General features: G+C 38.7%; 1 protein-coding gene across 2 annotated transcripts in view; it reads left to right on the top strand.

Annotated features, from left to right (window-relative positions):
* Positions 1-20812, top strand: part of LOC110153511 (protein kinase C beta type-like) — an 81747-nt gene that overhangs the window by 27806 nt on the left and 33129 nt on the right. For both annotated transcript variants that reach the window (XM_055157795.1, XM_020917413.2), the window contains exon 4: positions 5100-5211. In XM_055157795.1, the coding sequence (XP_055013770.1) occupies positions 5100-5211 (112 nt within the window). The remainder of the gene's footprint in view (positions 1-5099; positions 5212-20812) is intronic.

Genomic DNA, 20812 nt, shown 5'->3' with positions numbered 1-20812 from the left:
AGGAAGGTTTGCAGTCAGTGACGCCACAGAGGAATGCTGCAATCCTGTCAATAACGCAAGCCGGAGAATGTCTTTGGAATGCCCCTGTTAAACCCTTTTAAACACTGCTGTTTACCTTAGAATATTATAATAATAAATTGTAGGGTTGTCAGAAGTATTGAATGTCAGATACTAATCCATACTAGGGATGGGCATTCGATGAAATTTTATTAATCGATCGTCGGGAGAGTTAACGATGGATTTTCAATTAATCATTAACGTTTTTATATAATATAAAGTATAATCATTATTATTACTATTTTTAATTTGCATAAATAAACTCAACTTTACAACATATTAACCATAACCACTCTAGAGCCACATCCTGTTTGACATTAGAATGTGTTTAATGCAGCTTTGCGCAAGTCTCACAGAAACAAAACTTAAAACTGCATGGCAAATTTGCATCAACTAAGCGGAGAAAAAACCCGCTCTTGTGCGCTGATGCAGTTCAGCTTCTGTCAGACTAAAGGACACAACTCAGTGGAATATGAGTGTTCTTTCTGTGACAGAGGGATGTTGATGCTGAAGTTGAGTCTGTTCTGTGTGTGTGTTGCGATGCTTTCAAAGATCGTACGTGTGCAGGTTTAGTGCAGCTCTTTATATTACAGTAACCGAGATACTGCGTCTACATGCACCATGATGAAACCGGGACACTGATGTGCTGTAAACACACTCACTGAGAGGTACAGTGTCTCCAAGAAGGTGCCAGAGCACAAACGTGGGACTGTCAGAAGCAGCTTCATATCTACACGAAACCTACATTCGGTTTGTCAATTAGAAATGAACGTAATCGACAAAATTCTTAATGATCAATTATTGATTAGTCAACTAATCATGCCCATCCCTAATCAATACTAAAGTAGATTTGAAACTAGATGCTTATTTGAGCAGGTATCAAAATGGAAATAAACCTTTCTTAACTTTAGTATGTTCTTGCGTTGTATCAGAACAAGCACTTTTGTTATAATGTTGACATTTCATTCAGTTCTTTAACCAAGGCATTTGGAGGTAGTCAGACTGGCGCCACCTAGCGCCTCCACTCAATTTCATTTCTCTCCAGCGACTAGGTCAAGAATCAGAATACACTAGACCTAGACAGTTTGCAAGAAACCCGGAAGTTGTAGACTGCGCACCGGCCAATCAGCAAAGAACTGTGAAGCCACGACGTCAAACTCCTGTCTGGGTCCCTTTTGTGGTACAGCACAACCGTAAACAAAGTGTTGAGATGTAGATGAAGACAGACATTCTGTGTTGGCAACGATTCCTGAAAACAAGGATTTAAAGCCGGAACAAAGAGAATGTGCCCTTCTTCCTACGGGGTTTGGCGCATTATATACGTCATGACCAAATAGCAGCGGTTGATTAAATTAAAAGTACCTGCCGACCGTCGAGCAAACGAATCCTAAGGCTGCGAGGTCAGACGTTTTCAACGGAATGATACCGGCTGATGAATTAGGATAATTTGGCGGGATAGTAACTGAGACAATTTTCTCATAGTAAAAAGGATCATTTAAAAAAATGTTTCATATAATGATTACGGGTTAGTCAAATTTTTTTCTATCATTTTGGCACTTTGTTTTATTTTAATCATTTGGTTCAAACATGTATCTGAACACAACAGAGGCACAGGTGATCAAAATATTTGGAGCATTTCTCATCACTTTACAGAGATCTCGAGCTCTTTCTCAGATCATGTGACACAGCTCTCACACACAAACACACGTGATCATTAAATGCATCTTGTTTTTCAATGCCACACGTCTGTTCATGAGCGATAAGGGAAGTTGGCTCTAACACTGTCACTTTCACTCTAGACATGACATAACGGCAAAAAGCAAATAGCACCCAAAATTCACTGTATCAACAAAGGATTTGACACATCAGTCGGAGCACAAAGACTGTGTACAGAGACGTCCTGCTGTAGTCTATAGGCCATACATTGTTGTTGTAAAGGTCTAGTTGGATCTTTTCAGAATGTATTTGCTAATCTGGCGTCTATGTTTAGCAAGTTTAACAAGTATTGGGATAAAATACAGTTTTGCACACTAAATTTTACAGTAATATTCTAATATATCAACACAAAAAACAGCTCTTCCAGCCCCAAAAGCAAAGTAAAAGTGTAAACCCCAATGTCAAACTGCACTAAAGCAGGGATTCTCTGTGGTCGCTGAGAGCAAGACTAGAGCGCAGGCTTCTGAGCTGCTCCGTCACATGATGGAGCACAGAAAAACACATCAGTAAGTGTGAGAGTTTTGATGGTAAAATTTGTTTTTTTTTGTTTTGTTTTTTTGATCTGTGAAAGGAGCAGGGTTTATAAGATGTTCCTGTTCCTTTTGTTCATTTGTTGTTCTCTTTAAATTGATGCCAACAAAATAATAACATAAGCAATAAATAAATCCTCCTCCAAAAGCAAATTTATGTTATTTATCAGATTTGAATGTAAAACTGCATTTTTCTCAGCTACAATTATTTTTAGGAAAACCGTAACCCTGCTTGAGATTTGGTGTAGGGATGGGCATTCGATTAAATTTTCTTAATCGATCGTCGGGAGAATTAACCATCGATTATCAATTAATCATTAACGTTTTTATATTAAAATTATCATCATTATTATTACTATCTGCACTACTAATCTTATATAAATAAATTGAACTTTACAACATATAAACCGTAACGACTCTAGAGTCACATCAGCCCGTTTGACATTATAATGTGTTTAATTCAGTTTTGTGCAAGTCTCACAGAAACCAAACTTAAAACCACATGACTAATTTGCATAAACTAAGCGAATAAAAAAGCAGCTCTTGTGTCGCGGTTCAACTTCTGTCGGACTAAAGGACACGACTCAGTGGAATACAAGTTAGTGTGACCATATTTGCGTTTCTCAAAACCAGGACACCGTACGGGGGGTGGGAGGTGGGGACTTGACATTGACATTGAGCTACTCTCACCTGGCAAAGCTTTTTTAAATGTTTTTCGGTGTCCTGGTGCTTTGAGGTCCCTGGCACTGCCACAGGACACCGAAACATATGTACCTGCTTTGTACACACTGTGCGCATGGCCTCCCACTTGTCTGAGTCGGGATGGTTTGTGTTTGCTCGCTCCTCCTGAGTCACAGAGAGCTACGAGAGACACTCAGTTTAATGGCCTAATGAAAGATAATGAAAACCTGGACCTTTTCATCACTATAAAAAAAAAAAAAAAAAACGGATGGCCAGGACGGGACGTGAAAAATGGACATGTCCAGGAAAAAAACTGACATTTGGTTACCCTATGCTACGCACAGCAACCTACATTCGGTTTGTCAATTTAAAATGAACGTAATCGATGAAATTCTTAATGATCAGTTATCAATTAATCGACTAATCATTTGGTGTAAGCTGTTTTACAATTTTCAAAAGAAAAGTGTGCCAAAGCGAGTAAAACAAACTGTGAATGATCCAATAATATCCAATAATCTGTCACATGTACTTGAAAACTATCAGTAACAGAAATGATATTGTTTTCTTTTATGAAACAGTAATACTTACTAGAGCCCGACCGATATGGATTTTGTTGTGGCCAATATGATACCAATATAATGGGAGTTGGAGCTGCTGATATAATCGCCAATATATTTAGTGATGTAAAAATTCACTGTAAATCTTGAATTATTAAAAAAAAAAACTTAGGTTTGGCTCTGGTGGATTTTAAACTGGGTTTATTTAGGCAACATTTATTGCTATTCTGCCTCTTTACATGATATGTCATAGGACTAAAGCAGGTCTAAAGCAGAACTGAATCAGGACTAAACCAGCACTGAAAAAGGACTAAACCAGGACTAAAACAGATCGAAACCATGTGTAAAACAGGACTAAACCAGAACTTAACCAGGACTGAGTGTCGGGACTCGGTCTCTATCTCTCTCCCTCTCTTGACCCCAAGATTAGTCCTGGTTTATTTTATGCTGAATATATTTATGCACGTTTTTTTTTTATCCTATGCACACGTAGATTTTTGAAAGTTTCGTTTTGAGCCGCTACGGCTGTCAAACTACCACAAGTCTGTACGCCACGTGAAGAGAAAAAAAGGGAGAGAAAGAGAAAACACGACTCCCAATAAGGATCAGGCTCCCGTCGTTCGCTTCAAAGAGCCGGCTCTAAGAGCCGCTTCGTTCACGACCGACTCATCACTACTAGCGAGTAAATAAACAATTGCTATTAGCCTTTAGTCGTAAATGCTGCGCACCGCGGTAATTAATTATATGCGCAAATGTCATCATTCACACCGTCTATTCACAGCTCATTTACATATCAATGCAGGTCCAGTAACAAATATATGACCAATATAGTCACTTTTCAATAGACCAATAGAAAACAGCCTGTTTATGTGCGAGAGCGACAGCAGCTAATCTCTAACCTATCAGAACGAACCAAAACTAACATCAAAGTCGACATATTTCCAACACTCAGCCTCACACAGGCTCCTCCTCACATCACAAGTCTGCACTAATAAATGTCTTTTTAATCCAGACTCAAACCGATTGTCCATAAAAAGAAAATAATCTCAGTGTTGCACATGGATCTATGTCTACGAGTGTAAACAAACGCACGTGACTCTGGGGGTGTGTTCAGGGACAGTACGGACACACACAGACAAATGACTCCGCAGATAAATACTGATGCAGAGCCACATATCTGGACATTTATCTGTCTGTAAATTGGATTAAATGAACATAATGTAGAGAGTCTAAGCTTTATAACGAGGTATAACATGCCCACGTGAAATATCGGCCCCTGTCAGCAAGCATATTGGCCGATATGCCTCCAGGTGCTCATATCGGCCGATAATACCAGCCAGCCGATATATCGGCCGGGCTCTAATACTTATGCAATATTTACACGAGAGTACACGCTGATGTCTTTACCACTAAACAGGATAACACATGCTTTTTTTTTCACTGCCAACTCAATTACTGGGCCTTAATTGAATCGCTGTCCCTAATGGCTTGGCGATATGCGCTCTGAGCACTTGACTTAACAGGAATAATGAAAGGCCTCTGTCTCCTCTCTGCGCAGGATCCTCGGAGCAAACACAAGTTCCGGGTGCACACGTACTCCAGCCCCACCTTCTGTGACCACTGCGGCTCCCTGCTCTACGGGCTCATCCACCAGGGCATGAAGTGTGACCGTAAGTATGAACTCTACACTCAGCTGTCTGTGCGGCCTCCAAGACTGTTTTTTTGTGCAGAGTTTAGGGTTAAAGTTACTATAGTGTTGGTTCAATGTGGTTTTGTTGGTGTTTCGGTACATTTATTCTAATTGGTGGTTTTCAGAGTCTAAAATGTGATGATGTCATACTCCCAGATGAGGGGCAAGAGCCAGATTTCCTTATAGGCCCTATTAACGCTTATGTCACAAACCAGGAAGACGTTTGGAAACATGTGATGGCAACCTCTGGGTGGAGTTCCCAACACTGAGCTCGCCGACTGTGACAAAGCCTATTGAAGTAAATGTGATCAGTGGTAAAATGAAGACTGCAGACGTATGTGCTGTTTAGAATCATCTGGAATTTGGTGCCCTCATCTCTTCTAATCACATGTACCCAGTGCATCAGTGCGGAAATTATTAGTGTTGTAGTACTCAAGACTGGTCTTGGTCTCCAAACCGGCCTCGAGACCTGTGCGGCTTGGACTCGGCCTCGTCTTGGTCTTGAAGCTGCTTGGACTTGGTCTCTTGACGGACTTGAGGTCTAACTCCAGTTAAGAACTTGGAAAAAAAAGGTTTAAAATCCAACCACTTTCTTCACAGTTTTGTGTAAAGTGCCAGTGTAAAAGTTCTCTTAAAAAAGAAGGGGTTCTCAAACTGTGGGTTAGGGTCCAAAAAAGGGGCACAGAGTATTTCAGTGTAGCACAGTTTTAAGCTTAAATTAACATTTATCAGATAAGTGGAGATAGATCTATAAAAAACATTGATATAAATGTGCCAAAATAACAGTAAAATACAAATAAATGTAGAAAATGACAAAGATGGTCTTGATTTAGTCTCACTGGGCTGTGGTCTCAGACTGGTCTTGATCTTGATTAGTGCGGTCTTGAAATGATGAAAACTGAGGTATGGTTGTAACTGTTGATTAAGGGAACATAAGGGAACACTACAGTGACATGGAGATGAAGAAAACTGGGACATTTTCTCATCTTTCCTAGATTTTCAGTCAGACTTACTACTGCGAACAGAACCCGCCGGAAGCTGTCATCGAATAGAGCCACGACAACAAATTTTGATGCATGATATATTGATGAAGAAAATATAGGCTATAAATGATAATACTGAAACTAATTTATGCCTCTGACACAATATCCCTAAAGCTCCCAAAAAGCTGTAATAAGAAATATTGTCAAAGTTTTCAGCTTGTCCAAGAAAGGGTGGAAGTAAAAGGCTGGAGACCAACTGGATGTTTTAAGCAGGAGAAGTATATTTACCATCAATAATATGGGCCCGTGGGGACTTGAAAAGTCAACATAGTATAATTTCAAAAGAGAACATAGTATGATCTTTGAGTGCTCAAGCCCCTTCACTCTGCTTCCAGAGGAGGAGGTTTATAAAGTGGTGAGACTATGAAGGGCAGTAGACACCAGTTAGACAGCAATATGCCACAATTTAGATAATGGTATGCCAATGGTCTGCCAAGGGAAGATCATGGTGTAAATAGCTTTTGTGTCAATGTTAAACTGAGATGTACGTGGAAGATAAATTACTTAAATTCTCTTACAAGAAACATTTGAGTACTTAGTTTGTGGCTATAATGAGTCCTAGAAGTGATTTACTCATCCGTTTGAAGCTTAAATCTTATCGTATAGCCAACAACAAACAAACAAAAATTCCCAGTAGTGCAAAGAAAATGTAGACATGATACATACTGATCCCAAAATATATTGTCCCAGCTTTCATATATTGTGCATTAAATCCATATAGTAATTATTGTGATTTTTAACCAGATCTGTTTTCTGCTAAATCTGAGGTTTTAACCAAAACCTCCAATCTGTATTAAATGTTACTGGCCAGTAGAATGTCATCTGGAACACAGCAATAGATAGTTTTGTTTTCATACCTGACAGTTTCGCCTGCACTTGCGGTCTTCTTCTGAGGGGTCATGTGATCTCGCTGTGCGGAGTCTGTGCAAACATTTCATGCAACGACTTGTCAACCACAAGATAAAATAGTGCCGGAGCACAAATGTAATGTCATATGGATATTTTCAGTGCAGTGACATCACACTGGGGGGGATCTACGCATGTGTGTATGGTGGGATTTTCAGCAGTTACAATGGCAACACAATGGACACAACACTAAACACTGCCAAAAATGTTTTAAGATTTGAAAAAAAAAAATACAGCACATTTTCAGGAGACTACGATCAATACGAGCGCTCACGGTCCTGTTTCAGAGTTTGATTTTCAACAAAAAGGTGAGAGTGACTAACTGAAAAACTGTTGACTAATGCTAGATAGCTGTAATGTTCTGTGAGAGGGACTTAACAGCACAAATCAGCTCGCCTGTTCTAGTTTCTATTAAGTTAACATTTTAAAACTGTAATACATGCATTTGTGTCCACCAGATTGGATTATTGTAATGCACTTTATGTTTGCAACCGGTCCAAACTCAGCAGCTCGACTTTTAACTGGAATCCAGAAACATAAGAGCACCTCACCTATTTTAACCTCTGTTCATTGGCGTGTTGTAGTAGAGTCGATAAAAAAAAAAGTATTTACTTGTAAGTGTTTGCATGGCCTAGCACCCTCCTACCTCGCTGACCTGATCCATCCTTACGCCCCCTCTCGCACCAGCTGCTGCTCGCCGTCTCAAAGAATAAACTTGAGCTTTGTGGGGACTGTGCGTTTTCTGTTGTTGCCCCACAGCGGTGGAACCAGTCGCCATTAGAGATTAGACAGGTGGAGTCTGTACCTGTTTTTAAATTACACCTAAAAACCCACATTTTTTCATGGGCTTTTAACAAGTGAGATGTGCATTTCTTATTGTTGAATATCTTATTGTTTTCTGTGTTTTTTAGTACAGTATTTTCCGCACTATAGGGCGCACTTAAAAGCCTTTAATTTCATCAAAAAACGACTGCGCGCCTTATAATCCAGAGCGCCTTACATATGAATTTATAAGGGTGTCTTAGTACGACTTTAGTAAACTACAAAGCCACACCACTTGCAGCATTACGGCTCCCGTAGTCAGGAGCACCGTGGAGTAATACATTCTGTGATTCCATTTAATATAAAAAATGCACCTGTCAAGAGACACGCTTACAACGCCCACTTTAAACTCAAGGCTATTATGAAGTGAAAGTGCGAGCTGCGTGGGAGCAGTGGATGAGAGAAGGTGAACACACATTCACCAAGACAGGAAGACAGTGCCGAGGGACTTACGCCACGATCTGCCAACGGATCGTGGATGCCTGGGCTAAGGATCAGTATCAACTGTGGTCCGAGCTTTCACCATGACCGGAATCATCACTGAACTACCAGGGAACAGTAACCACACTGACTTGGATAATGACAAGAGGGATGTGTTCGTGCTGGATGCCGTAATCACCCAACTGTTTGAACAGTTATGAGTTATTGTGAATACGCGAACAGTTTAGCATCTCAGACAGTTTTTTTTGGGGTTTTTTTTACGCACCACAGTTGAACAAAGTTGAGTTATTGTGAACGCGTTAAATAAAGTTTGCCTGACTTATCTAACTGTTGTGTTTTGTTTAAAGTCCGGTGCGGTTTATATGTGAAAAAAGTTTGAAAATAGACCATTCAATGACAGTGTGCCTTATAATCCAGAGCGCCCTATAGTACAGAAAATACGGTAGTTGTATTGTGTTTGTATTGTGTTGTCCCGCTTGTGTTGTCCTTGTCTATTCTGTTTGTGTACAGCACTTTGGCCAATGTTTTCTAAATAAAGATGGTATGGTATAATATGGTAAATCAGTTATTCAGGTTGTGTTAAAGTAAATATCAGATTAAAGTCTAATAGAGCTAGTAGGCATTTCTCTAATAGAGAAGTGCCTACTGTTAGCTTCACACCCCTGGCAAAATATCAATACAAAATATCCGGCATACCTTGCAATAAAACAGGGGGGCGTTCAGTACATGAAAAAAGGTCAGAATGTAGGAACAAAAGGAAATGGTGAAGGCGTGCACACGAGCAACAAAACACAAAACTGGGCAGGAACAACTCAAATCTGTAAACTGTAAAAGAGAGAACCCTAACCCACGTTTTGGACCAGGACGAAGCAAGTATGATTGGGACAGGGGACAACAAACACTGTCGCTGGAAGGAGGAGGCAATCGAAATACAGAAACCTGTGGGACTATAAATCGAGACGAGGAGCCTTTTTACACCTGGACATCGGACTGCTGATGGCGCTGCGGTCCTTCCTCCACCAGTAGGAAAACGATGCCAAATCCCGTGTAAATGAAATGAGCCAACATGTCACTCAGATCACGTGAGCACTGAGCAGTCCAATCAAAAGAATCCATTAGAATAATTTTACTATAGTGTTTCATAGAAAGGGTGTGGCCTGTGTGGCTGGGTTTTGACTCCTCTAGGGTTAGAATTTTTTTTTTAATTAGGTCATAATTATCGTTCTTAAGACTGCAGCATTTTTCCAATAGCATGCAGCCCCAGTTTCTATTCTTAGGAAGCCTTAGGTTACAAACAATCAACAAATGTCAATCATTGGTGCTTAGAGAACTGTGTGAAAGATTTAACCCAGTAAGTTCAGTTGTCAAAATATATCAGCAGGACCAAAGCAGGACTACATTTTGACTAAATAATCAATAAGATCCTAACTGAAACTATTTGAGGCTATTTGAACCTTTTTGCTTTAGACTATGTAGAGAAAAAAGTAGAATTTTCAGATGGAGGGCTTCAGAATATTGCAATATGTTTCTTCGATACTGAAATTACGTTAACTGACAACTGATAGACGGACAACTTGCAGTATCATTTTTTTAGGGTTTAGGGACATGACATAAACTCATGCATAGATTAGTGCTGTAACAAAAAATGTCAAACTATTTCGATGTTACGGAATAGATGCATCACAAATTTCGGACTTCCGGTCATTGAAATTTTCCGAAAAAGTGAGCATCAAACTGCCATGTTTGTTTTCCCAGTGGGATGAGTCTATTGACCAAGTTGATCTTTTCAAGTCTTTTGAACCATATCACATTTGTTTCTGGTTCTGATATTGTCATATTTTAGTTTTGGGATTCGGACATTGTAATTGTGTGGTTGTTGTATGTCCTAGCAAAGGAAAATGGCTCAAGAAATGGGCTTCGTAAGTTTGTGAACTCCGTAACTGCAGAAGGGAATCAGATCTGTGTGACTGTTCAAACTGTTTCCCTTCCCAAAGGAATTGAAAAATAGTAAAAGGTGAAGGCGATGGCAGGATTGATCTACAGGAAAGACGAAAAAAGAAACCTTTGACTGCCTAAGAAATCATCCTGAGTTTGCAGCGAACATTTTGTATGTGGAGCACCATCAAAGCAGGATCCCATTTGTTAATCGAGAGGTGCAGAAGACAAACAGACTGAGCTCACACTTTCTTGTTCTTGTGGTTTTACAGCAACATCACGTCTTGGTCGCTTTGCAGTGGAAGGTATTTCTTGGCAATCAGTTGGTGCCTTTCCCTTTGGCGTTGACTTTTTAAATTAAAACCGAGGTGGTGCGAGGGATCAGGATTTTGCTTTGATGCCACTCCACATACAAAATGTTTGCTGCAAACTCGGGATGATTTAGGCAGTCAAAGGTTGATTTTTTTCGTCTTTCCTGCCCATCGCCTTCGCCTTTCACTATTTTTCAATTCCTTTGGGAAGGGCAACAGTTTGAACAGAGATTTGCCGTCATACATCTGATTCCCTTTTGCATTTATGGAGTTCACAAACAAATTTCTCGAGCTGTTTTCCGCTGTTAGGATCCAACAACCACACAATTACGATGTCCGAATCCCAAAACTAAAATATGACGATATCAGAACCAGAAACAAAAGTGATATGGTTCAAAACGACTTGAAAAGATCGGCTTTGTCAATAGACGCAACCCACTGGGAAATCAAACATGGCGGTTTGATGCTCACTTTTTCGAAAAATTTCACAATGACCAGACGTCTGAAATTCATGATGCATGTATAGACTCAATACTCAGTTAGGGCTGCAACAAACAATTATTAATATTTTTATTAGTTGTGTAAAACTCCAAACGTCGTAAATATTAAACTTAACCCAGATAAAGCTGAAGTGCAACCACCTGAGGACAACCTGGTGCATGTCCAAGTCCTAAAACATCTCTCAGTTTGTAACATATTTTGGAGCCTGTCTTTGATTATTCGATTACAGAATTAGTTGCCGATTATTTTAAAAAAAAATAGTCACTTAGTTGTGATTAATAGATTAACTTGTTAGCCCTATACTCAGTTTAGGTCAGGTTCGGTCGCTTTATTCGTACCAGAAGGTAAATTTGTTTTGCAGATTTGAGAGGCTGGTGCCACATGTCACATTTCATTCATCCACACACTACACCAGGGGTCATCAAATTAAGGCCCACAGGTCAAATCCGGCCCGCTACGTCCCTTTGACCGGCCCCCCAGCCCCTCTGCCCCCCACCATTTAAACTGACCCTATAAGGCAACCCTCAAAAGTTGTCATGACCTTTTTTTAAATTACTTTCTGGCAAATCATAACACATCTGCATCTTGTATTTTTTATTTTTTCATTTTAAAAATGATATTTATATGAAGTGTTTATATTTAAATTATTATATGACGTATTTATATTTGCCGCCGAATTTTCGTCACCTGACAAGCTCGAGATCAAACGGTGACAGTGACACACACGCAGAGTTCTGTAGTGCAGTGAAGGACAGCAAAATGGCTAGAGTTCAAGTATGAAAGTATACAGAGAGTGCTGAGTTTTCAAATAACAATGGACTGATTATTTTTTGTTCACTGTAAAGACGGTGCAGTTTGGAGGACCGAGCGATAATGTGGCCCTGGAGAAAAAAGTTTGGTGACCTCTGCTCTACACAACAAACACAAATAAAAACACAATTAACACAATAACACAAATAAAGTGTTACAGTGCTCCAGTGTAGTTTTGTTCCATACATAATTCATTCATTCATCACGCTTGGCTAAAAATCACAATAAATATTAAATGTATAAAAAACACAATTTTCCAAGACAGGGTACTCAAATCTTGCCAGACGGGCGCCACCTAGTCCCTCCACTTAATTTCATTTCTCTTCAGCAGCTAGGTCAGGAATCAAAATACACTAGACGGTTCGCAAAAACCCCGGAAGTGCGAGTTTGGGCACCAGGCAATCAGTGAAGAGTCATATATTCTGTGTTGTCAATGATTCCTGAGATCGAGGATTTAAAGCCGGAACAAAGAGAATGTTTGGTGAATTTTATCAAGTAGAAAGATGTTATTGTCCTTCTTCCTACAGGATTTGGGAAAAGCTTAATATACCAGTTAGCCCCATTAGCGGTGCATTACATACATCACGACCAAATAGCAGTGATTGGTTAAATGAAAAAAAGTACCCGCCTACCATCGAGTGAATGAATTCTAACACTACAAGGTCAGACGGTTTGTACGAAGTTATTTATTTTTATTACAATTTATTCATAAGTACGATAGCAGCTGGAACGAAGCTTTTTTAAAACAATTCCTCTAGACCAGGGGTGTCAAACTCCTTTTGGTCCGGGGGCTGTATCCAACTTACTTTGATCCCAAAGGGGCCGGGAAAAAAAAAAAAGGCATATATATACCCCAAAAATAGCAATAAGTTCAAATATTTGTGCAGAGAAACACAAATGTATTACAGAAATCTTTTTTAATTGATGAACTCTTTCTTTTACAAAATATTATAATATTATGAACAACCTGAAACTTTAAGAAAAATGCAATTTCAACACTATGTTTTAACATGAACTTGTGTGCAAATAGGAATAAGTCCATTTTTGTTGGAAAATCCTTCACTCAGCGTCCACTTTTCTCATTTTTGTCATTTTTCTGATGAGGGTGTCACGGTCAACAGTCAAAACGATCGTCCTGTAAGAGCGTTTGGAAAGAGACAAGTCTTCATTTGTGTTGCTCTGGTGGGAGGGGCCACACACAGAGGCGCTGGAGACACTGCTGTGCTAAGTGGTGCTGAAAATTACCAAAATTTTAATAGAAAATATAATTCAAATATTACTAGTAGAAAATCTGCCGAAGGCTTGGTCTTGGAGGGCCTGTTCTGGCCCCCGGGCCGTATGTTTGACACTGAAAGACTCTGACCAGAGAGAAGCAGCTGAAACTGTGAGTTTAGAGGATGCTGTATGCCTTTTAGAATATTCTGGGATACAGATACCACTTTCTTTGACTCTTTCTTTAGATAATTGAATGTAATTTTCAACATAAAATCCTCGTACTTTCTTTTATATTCCCATGTGGTCTTATATGTGTGTCTCTCAGTGGTCCATGGGCGTTTACTAGTCTATGTGCTGCAGAAAATAGTCATACCTGTCTTGTGAAATGTGATTTTTTAATACCTGCTCAAATGAGTATCTAGTTTTGATAATAGTTTTAATATTGATGAGTATCTGATTTTGACAACCCTGACATGGATAAACATAGACGTATTACTTTTTCGTAACTAAACAGAAATGAAAAAGTTCCCGTTCCTGTCTCTTTCATCAGTCGTGTAGCTGTGGAGTTGATCATCAGTATTTATCTGTTGTGTGAAGGGGCCTGTGACTGTGTACTCGAAAGCGCGCATTTGTTTTTATTAGGGTTACTGAGGAGGCGTTGTGTTGTTTTAGAGGCAAACACAATGGTGCCTTTCAGGTCACCTCTTCCACGGCAACACATTTGGATGTCTCATGCAAATTTTCCGAGGAGTAACTGTAACTGCACCTGTAGCCGATAAGCCTCTGTTTGTGTTGAGAGCTGATCCAGTGCAATGTGAAAATAATGTGACAGAAGCATAGTTGTTAAGCTTTAGGCCTCATATCTGTGGGTTGCCAGGGAAAATATGCTATGATCTAGATATTTCACACTAGATTTCAATACCAATTCTGATACCAGGATGATAATACACAAACAAAGACTTTCTGTAGACTATAGAATGTGGTTTTCAACATTAAATTGTATATGGTCTTATATGTGTGTAGTTCCTCAGTGGTCCATTTAGGTTCCATATTGGTCCGTGTGTGTATACTAGTTTATCTGCTCTTATACTTTTTTAATATACTTTATACTTTTTGTATTGATACCTGCTCAAATGTGTATCTAGTTTCAGTACTAATTATAATATCGGTTAGTAGGGATGTAACAATAACTGAAATATCGTGATATTGTATTGTAAAAGTTCTAATAATATCATCACAATATATCGAATATCGAAGTCTCCTTGCTTAAATGAAGAGTTATGGTGCAGCAATAGACAGACAAACTACATAGACCATGATCCTTTGCTCCATTTCAGTGCAGACTACAAGAAGAAATAGCAGTTTTAACACTTTTATGTCTTAGCTCTTTGGATTAAGTCTTGTCAAGGCATTTTAAGAGAAAAAACAGTTAACAGTTTTGTTAACCTCCACAAAATATCGCAATAAATATCGTACAGTGAGATGTATATCGTGAAAATATCGTACTGAGAGATTTGGATATTGTTACATCCCTAATCGTATGCCTCCCCATCATATCGTGAGCGTTCCCACGATATCGCAATATGGTAAATGGTCACATTTTTCCACCTTCAAGGCACTCAAAGCGCTTTACAACAAGGAACCACTCACCCATTCACACAAAGTGGGTTAAGTGCCCAAGGACACAACAACAGCATTCATCTGTGGGAGCTGGAATCACACCAGCCAACCTGTGGGTCAGTGGATCTGACCGCTCAACCAATGATGTTTATGTCAAGAGATCAGTGGACAAATGCTCTACCAACAGAGCTACTGCCGCAATAAATATCGTACCGCGAGTTTCATACAGTGACGATATCGTATCGTGAGACTTGGATATCGTAACACCCCTATCAGTTAGTATGTGATTTTCGATACCTTTGACAACCCTAAACAATACACTTGATCCATGTTGCACTCTCCAATCACAATAATGTGTCTGTCACAGGATGGGCTTCCGGTTTGCTAAAAACAATTTAAAAAAATGTAAAAATGTATCACTTATTTTGTTTTCACTTTTAAAACATCTTTTTCTGCTTGTTTTAATTAACACAATAGATGAAATTGAAGTCACTTCAGCGTTATTGTCCAGCATTTTCTCCATGTGTATTTGAAGAGAACACTGCTGTCTTCCTCCTGTAGGAAAATAAAGTGCAGTAGTGTCATGAGAGAGTCAAGTGACTCAAGTTTCACTCTCTGAACCAATTTGCTCAAACAGTTGAATAACAGTTATATGTAAAGCAAATGCTAATTTGAGGTTAGTGTTCAGAATTCTGCTTTAACAAAAATGCACAGCAAAAATTTTATCCTTAATAATAGCCAAAAAAAACCTCCAACCTATACCTGGACAAATGACATGTACTACCATTCAAACGCTTTACTGCCATCAGTGCTCATTTTGTTCACTGTAAATGTCATATTTTTGCTGACTAAAACAAAAGAAAAAGTAATCGTTAGGACTAAAATGACATGTATTTTGTTGATGTAAATGACATGTATTCAGTCGACTAAAAGTATAACTACAATTGTTTGTTTTCGTTGACTGAAAAGAGATATTTTCAAATGAAAAAAAGAACTAACCATAAAGATCAAGTTCCACTTTTAAATCTCAAAAGCCTAAACCAAACCATAAACAAGCTCACCAAGAATTCTCCTGTACATGTCCCATCAAGCAGAGCCGTACAAACGATCATACTGTCATAAAAATATACATCACCAGTCAAAAGTTTGGACACATTTTTTCATTAACAACAACAACTTTATTTTCATTACTATTTACATTGTAGATTCTCACTAAAAACATCCAAACTATGAATGGACACTTATGGACCATGGCAAACAAAAAACAAACTCAAAGTAACTAAAAACTTGTTTTGAATTTTTAATTCTTAAAAATACTTACCCTTTGGACACTTGGCATTTCTTAACCTGGAGAAAGCCCAATATCAGGCGACCTCATCATGAAGATCATTGAGAGGACAACAAAGCAATGTCAACAAAGCAAAGTGGAATCAAAATATAAAAAGTATTACGGGTAATTGAGTTATTAGACTGTTCTCTTTACTGCATAATTCCATATATCTTACTTTATATATTTGATGTCTTCTGTATGTATATAAAATGTAGAAAATAGTAAACATAAAGAAACAAAATTAACTCAAAGGGTGTGTCCAAACTTTTCTATATTTTCTGTTTTATTATGGATTTATTCAACTACAGAAGCATGACACATTCATCAACCGAAACTAGATTAAACTAAAAATAATTATTTGACTAAACTCTGAACTCAAACTAAGAATAACTGTAGTCAAAAGACCAAGACTAAAACTGTATCAGAATTTCTTGTCAAAATGAACACTGACTGCCATGGAGTTATGAATGGAACAAGAGAGCACTTAAACAGGTCTAGAGCTAATCTGTATGTATTATTTTTGTTAACACTTGGAGGGTGATTATGAATATCACACTATTATTAAACATCATCACTTAAAGCAGTTAGAGTAGAATTCAGTACGTCTCTTAGTGTATAGTTCATTTGGATCATTGATTTATCTAAACTTTCATTAGTGACTACAGTGTCTCTGAACAGGAAGCACATTACCGCGCTGTTACGCTATCTGCCATTCCAGTTTGGCTTCTTCCTCATTTTACTAACAAACCCTCACGTTTCACTGACTACTTTTCTGAAGCAGGTATATGCAGGTGTATATGAATGTCACATTCACGGGACAGAAATGAACCTTTCCTGAATAACTTTAGAATGAACCACTATGAAACCTACCTGGATGACTGAGGGATTACGCAGATATATAGGACCGCTTAGGAATATATTAAACAAATTGACTCTTGATTCTTATGAGCCTCAAAATGCTCTCCACCTTGTGATGCCATGTTGTGGTAGTTTTCAAATTAACTGCTCAGCTTTTACCTTAAATTCAGTTGACATTGGCAATTCTAGGTCTCAAATGATTCTAGTGATGCTGTATGGAGTTTATAAACACAGTGGAGCACTTCCTGTGTTACCACATGACATCACAAGGCAGATCAGAGTATTTTCTGTTTGAGAGAAGAACTCTCCCTTTATATATTTTGTGTGTTAAACATTTGTGAATAAAAAAACACAACTCCAGGTTTAGTTTGTGAAACTAAATAAGCCTTTTTTATTATCATTGTGGAAATGGTTGATTTTCAAGTAGGGATGTAACCGAAATATCTTGATATTGTATCGTCAGAGTTCTCACAATAATATCATGGACCATCACAATATATCAAATTACAAGTCTCTTTGCTTAAATGAAGAGTTATGGTGCAGCAATAGCTAAAAAAAAAAAAAAGACAGAGAACTACATAGACCATGATTCTTTGCTCCATTTCAGTGCAGACTACAAGAAGAAATAACAGTTCTAACACTTTTAAGTCTTAGTTCTTTGGATTAAGTCTTGTCAGGGCATTTTAAGAGAAAAAAGTAGCATATTAACAGTTTTGCCTCCACAAAATATCGCAATAAATATCATACAGTGAGATGTATATCATGAAAATATCGTACCGAGAGATTTGGATATTGTTACATTCTTAATCATGAGCCTCCCCACCATATCGTGAGCTTTCCCACAATATCGCAATAAATATCGTACCGTGAGGTTCATACCGTGATGATATCGTATCGTGAAACTTGGCTATCGTTACAGTTCTAGTATCAAGCATCGAGTCTATTCCGTAGTTTCGAAAACAAGTTGGACATTTTGGTATTAGAGGCATGCAAAAATATCGAAATACCGACATATCGTCTCATTTAATGTGATGACAGTACTGACATCATGGGCTGCTGTATCACCAAGACTCATTTTTGTATGTTTTACTCAATTATTTTCTTACAGAGCTACAGTTTTGTTGCTTGTTCAGAGGAAGGAAACTCGATTATGCGGCACATTTGACATTTTCACTGTTTTGATGATTAAAATGTTTGTGTTTCATATGAACTTTGCACAAGAAGTGGTTTAACAAAGACTTTTAGTATCACAGACATGATTTAGTCTTTATTTTTATTGACCCGTATTGAACCAAAAATACACTGCATTGAGATACATATCGTATCGTGGATTATGTATCAAGGTATATATCGTATCGGCAACTTCTTAATGACACCGAGCCCTGTTTGGTATTACTCTGTGCTGTGTTGTTGATTTAGTTGCGTCAGACAAGAAAGCATCAGTCAGACATGCTTGGTTCACAAATGGAATCTAAATGTAATCTGCTTTGTTTGTCCTGGATTATTAGATTCCCTTCATAACAAACAATCCCTAAAAACTTTGTACAAATTTAGTATTATGGGCTGCTGTATTGAGTATTTTTTGTATATTTTACTGAACTATTTTGTTACAGCGCTACAGTTTTGTTGCTTGTTTAGAGGAAAGAAACTCGTTCATGCGACACATTTGACATTTTCACTGTTTTGTAGGGCTGTCGAAATAACCGGAAAAATGAATCACCGTGGTACTAAGGTCCATTTTTAGAGACCTGCACCTGCTCGGACCCACGCAGTACAGCACCACACCCGCCCATTAACCCGTGATTAGGCTATATCAAATTTAAACACGCACCCGCCCGGACCTGTTAACATTCCACCCGTTACCTGCTCGTGCCCGTGATAAATCACACACAAATTTAAAGCATTCTAACTGAAGCGTCCATCAGGATACGAATTGAAAGTTACGACTTCAAGAATTACGATCACGATATGAAATTAAACGGTTACACTTTCTTTAGCACAAATACAAATTCACAAACGCGACTCGACGGTCATCACAGGCTTTATTTACTGAGCAGAAGAAACATGCCATCGACTGAACCAAGACTAACCCAGGACTAACTCAGGACTAACTGTCGGGGAAATATACCTTATTGAACCAAAAGCTCACTGTATCGAGATGTGTATCTTATCGTGGCCTATGTATCGAGGTATGTATCGTATCAGCAACTTCTTAATGACACCCAGCCCTGTTTGGTATTACTCTGTGCTGTGTTGTTGATTTTGTGGCGTCAGACAAGAAAGCATCAGTCAGACATGCTTGGTTCACAAATGGAATCTGAATGTAATCTGCTTTGTTTGTCCTGGATTATTGGATTCTCTTCCATTACAAACAATGCCCAAATCCTTCTCTTAACCATTAGCTGCAAAATGCCATAAATTAAAATCCAGTCCACTGTGACAAGGTAAGAGTTTTGAAGTTCACAAATAAAAATGTATCAGCCCCCATATTCACCATCATTGTACATGCCCACTGCTCTGTACTTCTGTGCTCTGGTCTCCAATTTAAATTTTTTTTATTCGGGATTCGCATATCGGGAGTACCATGTTGTAATTTCGGTACAAATGAAACTCTGAGACTCCCTAGTGAGATGTGCAGCTATCCATCGGATTGGCTGACAAATTCATGGCCCTTTTGTTGTGATGTTTACGGCAAAGTCAGCTCTCTTTGTGCACCACATTGTGATCGAAAATGTGCATAGATTATAGCTCAAATACAGTCCCTGACAAAAGTCTTGTCGCTTATCCATTTTGTAGAAACAAAAGCTTATAACTTGACTTTAAATTAATCGATTGGTTTTAGAAATGCCTCATATGAAAGCTAAAACTCTCCCAAATTATGCTCAATATACAAAAAAAAATTTGCTTCACTGAAAAAAGATTGATAATTTAATGAACACAGAAAGGTCAGATTTTGGCAAAACAAAAGTCTTGTCACCTAGTCATATGATGCACCCAATCCTAGATTACAGCCTCACCTGTGGTCAGTTACTGATCAATCAATTAGTGGGTGTGTATAAAAAGAAGCCCAGCACACCAGACCTTCACATCAACTGCAACTTGACCTCTGACAACATGCCTAAGATCCACCCTGAGACCAAAGCGTTAATTATCAAGAGGCTGAAGACCAGATCCACTGCTGAGGTGGTGACACCTTCAATGTGTCTCAGCGTCAAGTACAAAGAATAAGAAAAAGATCTGAAATGACTGGAGATGCTCGGGAGGACCGTTTGTTGATTCGAAAATCCAAGGCCAGCCCCTTTTCCACTGCAGCAGACTCCACCAGGCCTGGTCACCTCAAGTCCCTGTGTCAACCACAACAGTTTGTAGAATTCTGTCTCGAAATGGCCTCCATGGTCGAATCAGTGCACAGAAACCAGCACTAAACAAAAGGCAATTAAAAAACCATGTGGCATTTGAGAAGGCCCACAGCCTGTTAAAAGGATGGACACTGGAAAAGTGGCAGAAGGTGGATTTCTCAGATGAATCCTCAGTTGAATTACATCACAGCCACTGCAAATATTGCAGGAGACCTACTGGAGCCGCATGGATCCAAGATTCACCCAGAAAACAGTTAAGTTTGGTGGCGGAAAAATCATGGTCTGTGTTCCATCCAGTCTGGGGGTGTGCGAGACATTTGCAGGGTGGAAGGCAATATCAATAACCTAAAATATCAAGACATATTAGCTCCACTTACATTCCCAACCATAAAAGGGGTCAAATTTGGGAGCAGGATGGTGCTCCATCGCA

This window comes from Boleophthalmus pectinirostris, unplaced genomic scaffold (assembly GCF_026225935.1).
Source record: "Boleophthalmus pectinirostris isolate CB_2022bp ecotype Guang Dong unplaced genomic scaffold, ASM2622593v1 HiC_scaffold_22, whole genome shotgun sequence".
Lineage (NCBI taxonomy): Eukaryota > Metazoa > Chordata > Actinopteri > Gobiiformes > Gobiidae > Boleophthalmus > Boleophthalmus pectinirostris.
This window is presented reverse-complemented; position numbering and strand designations above follow the sequence as displayed.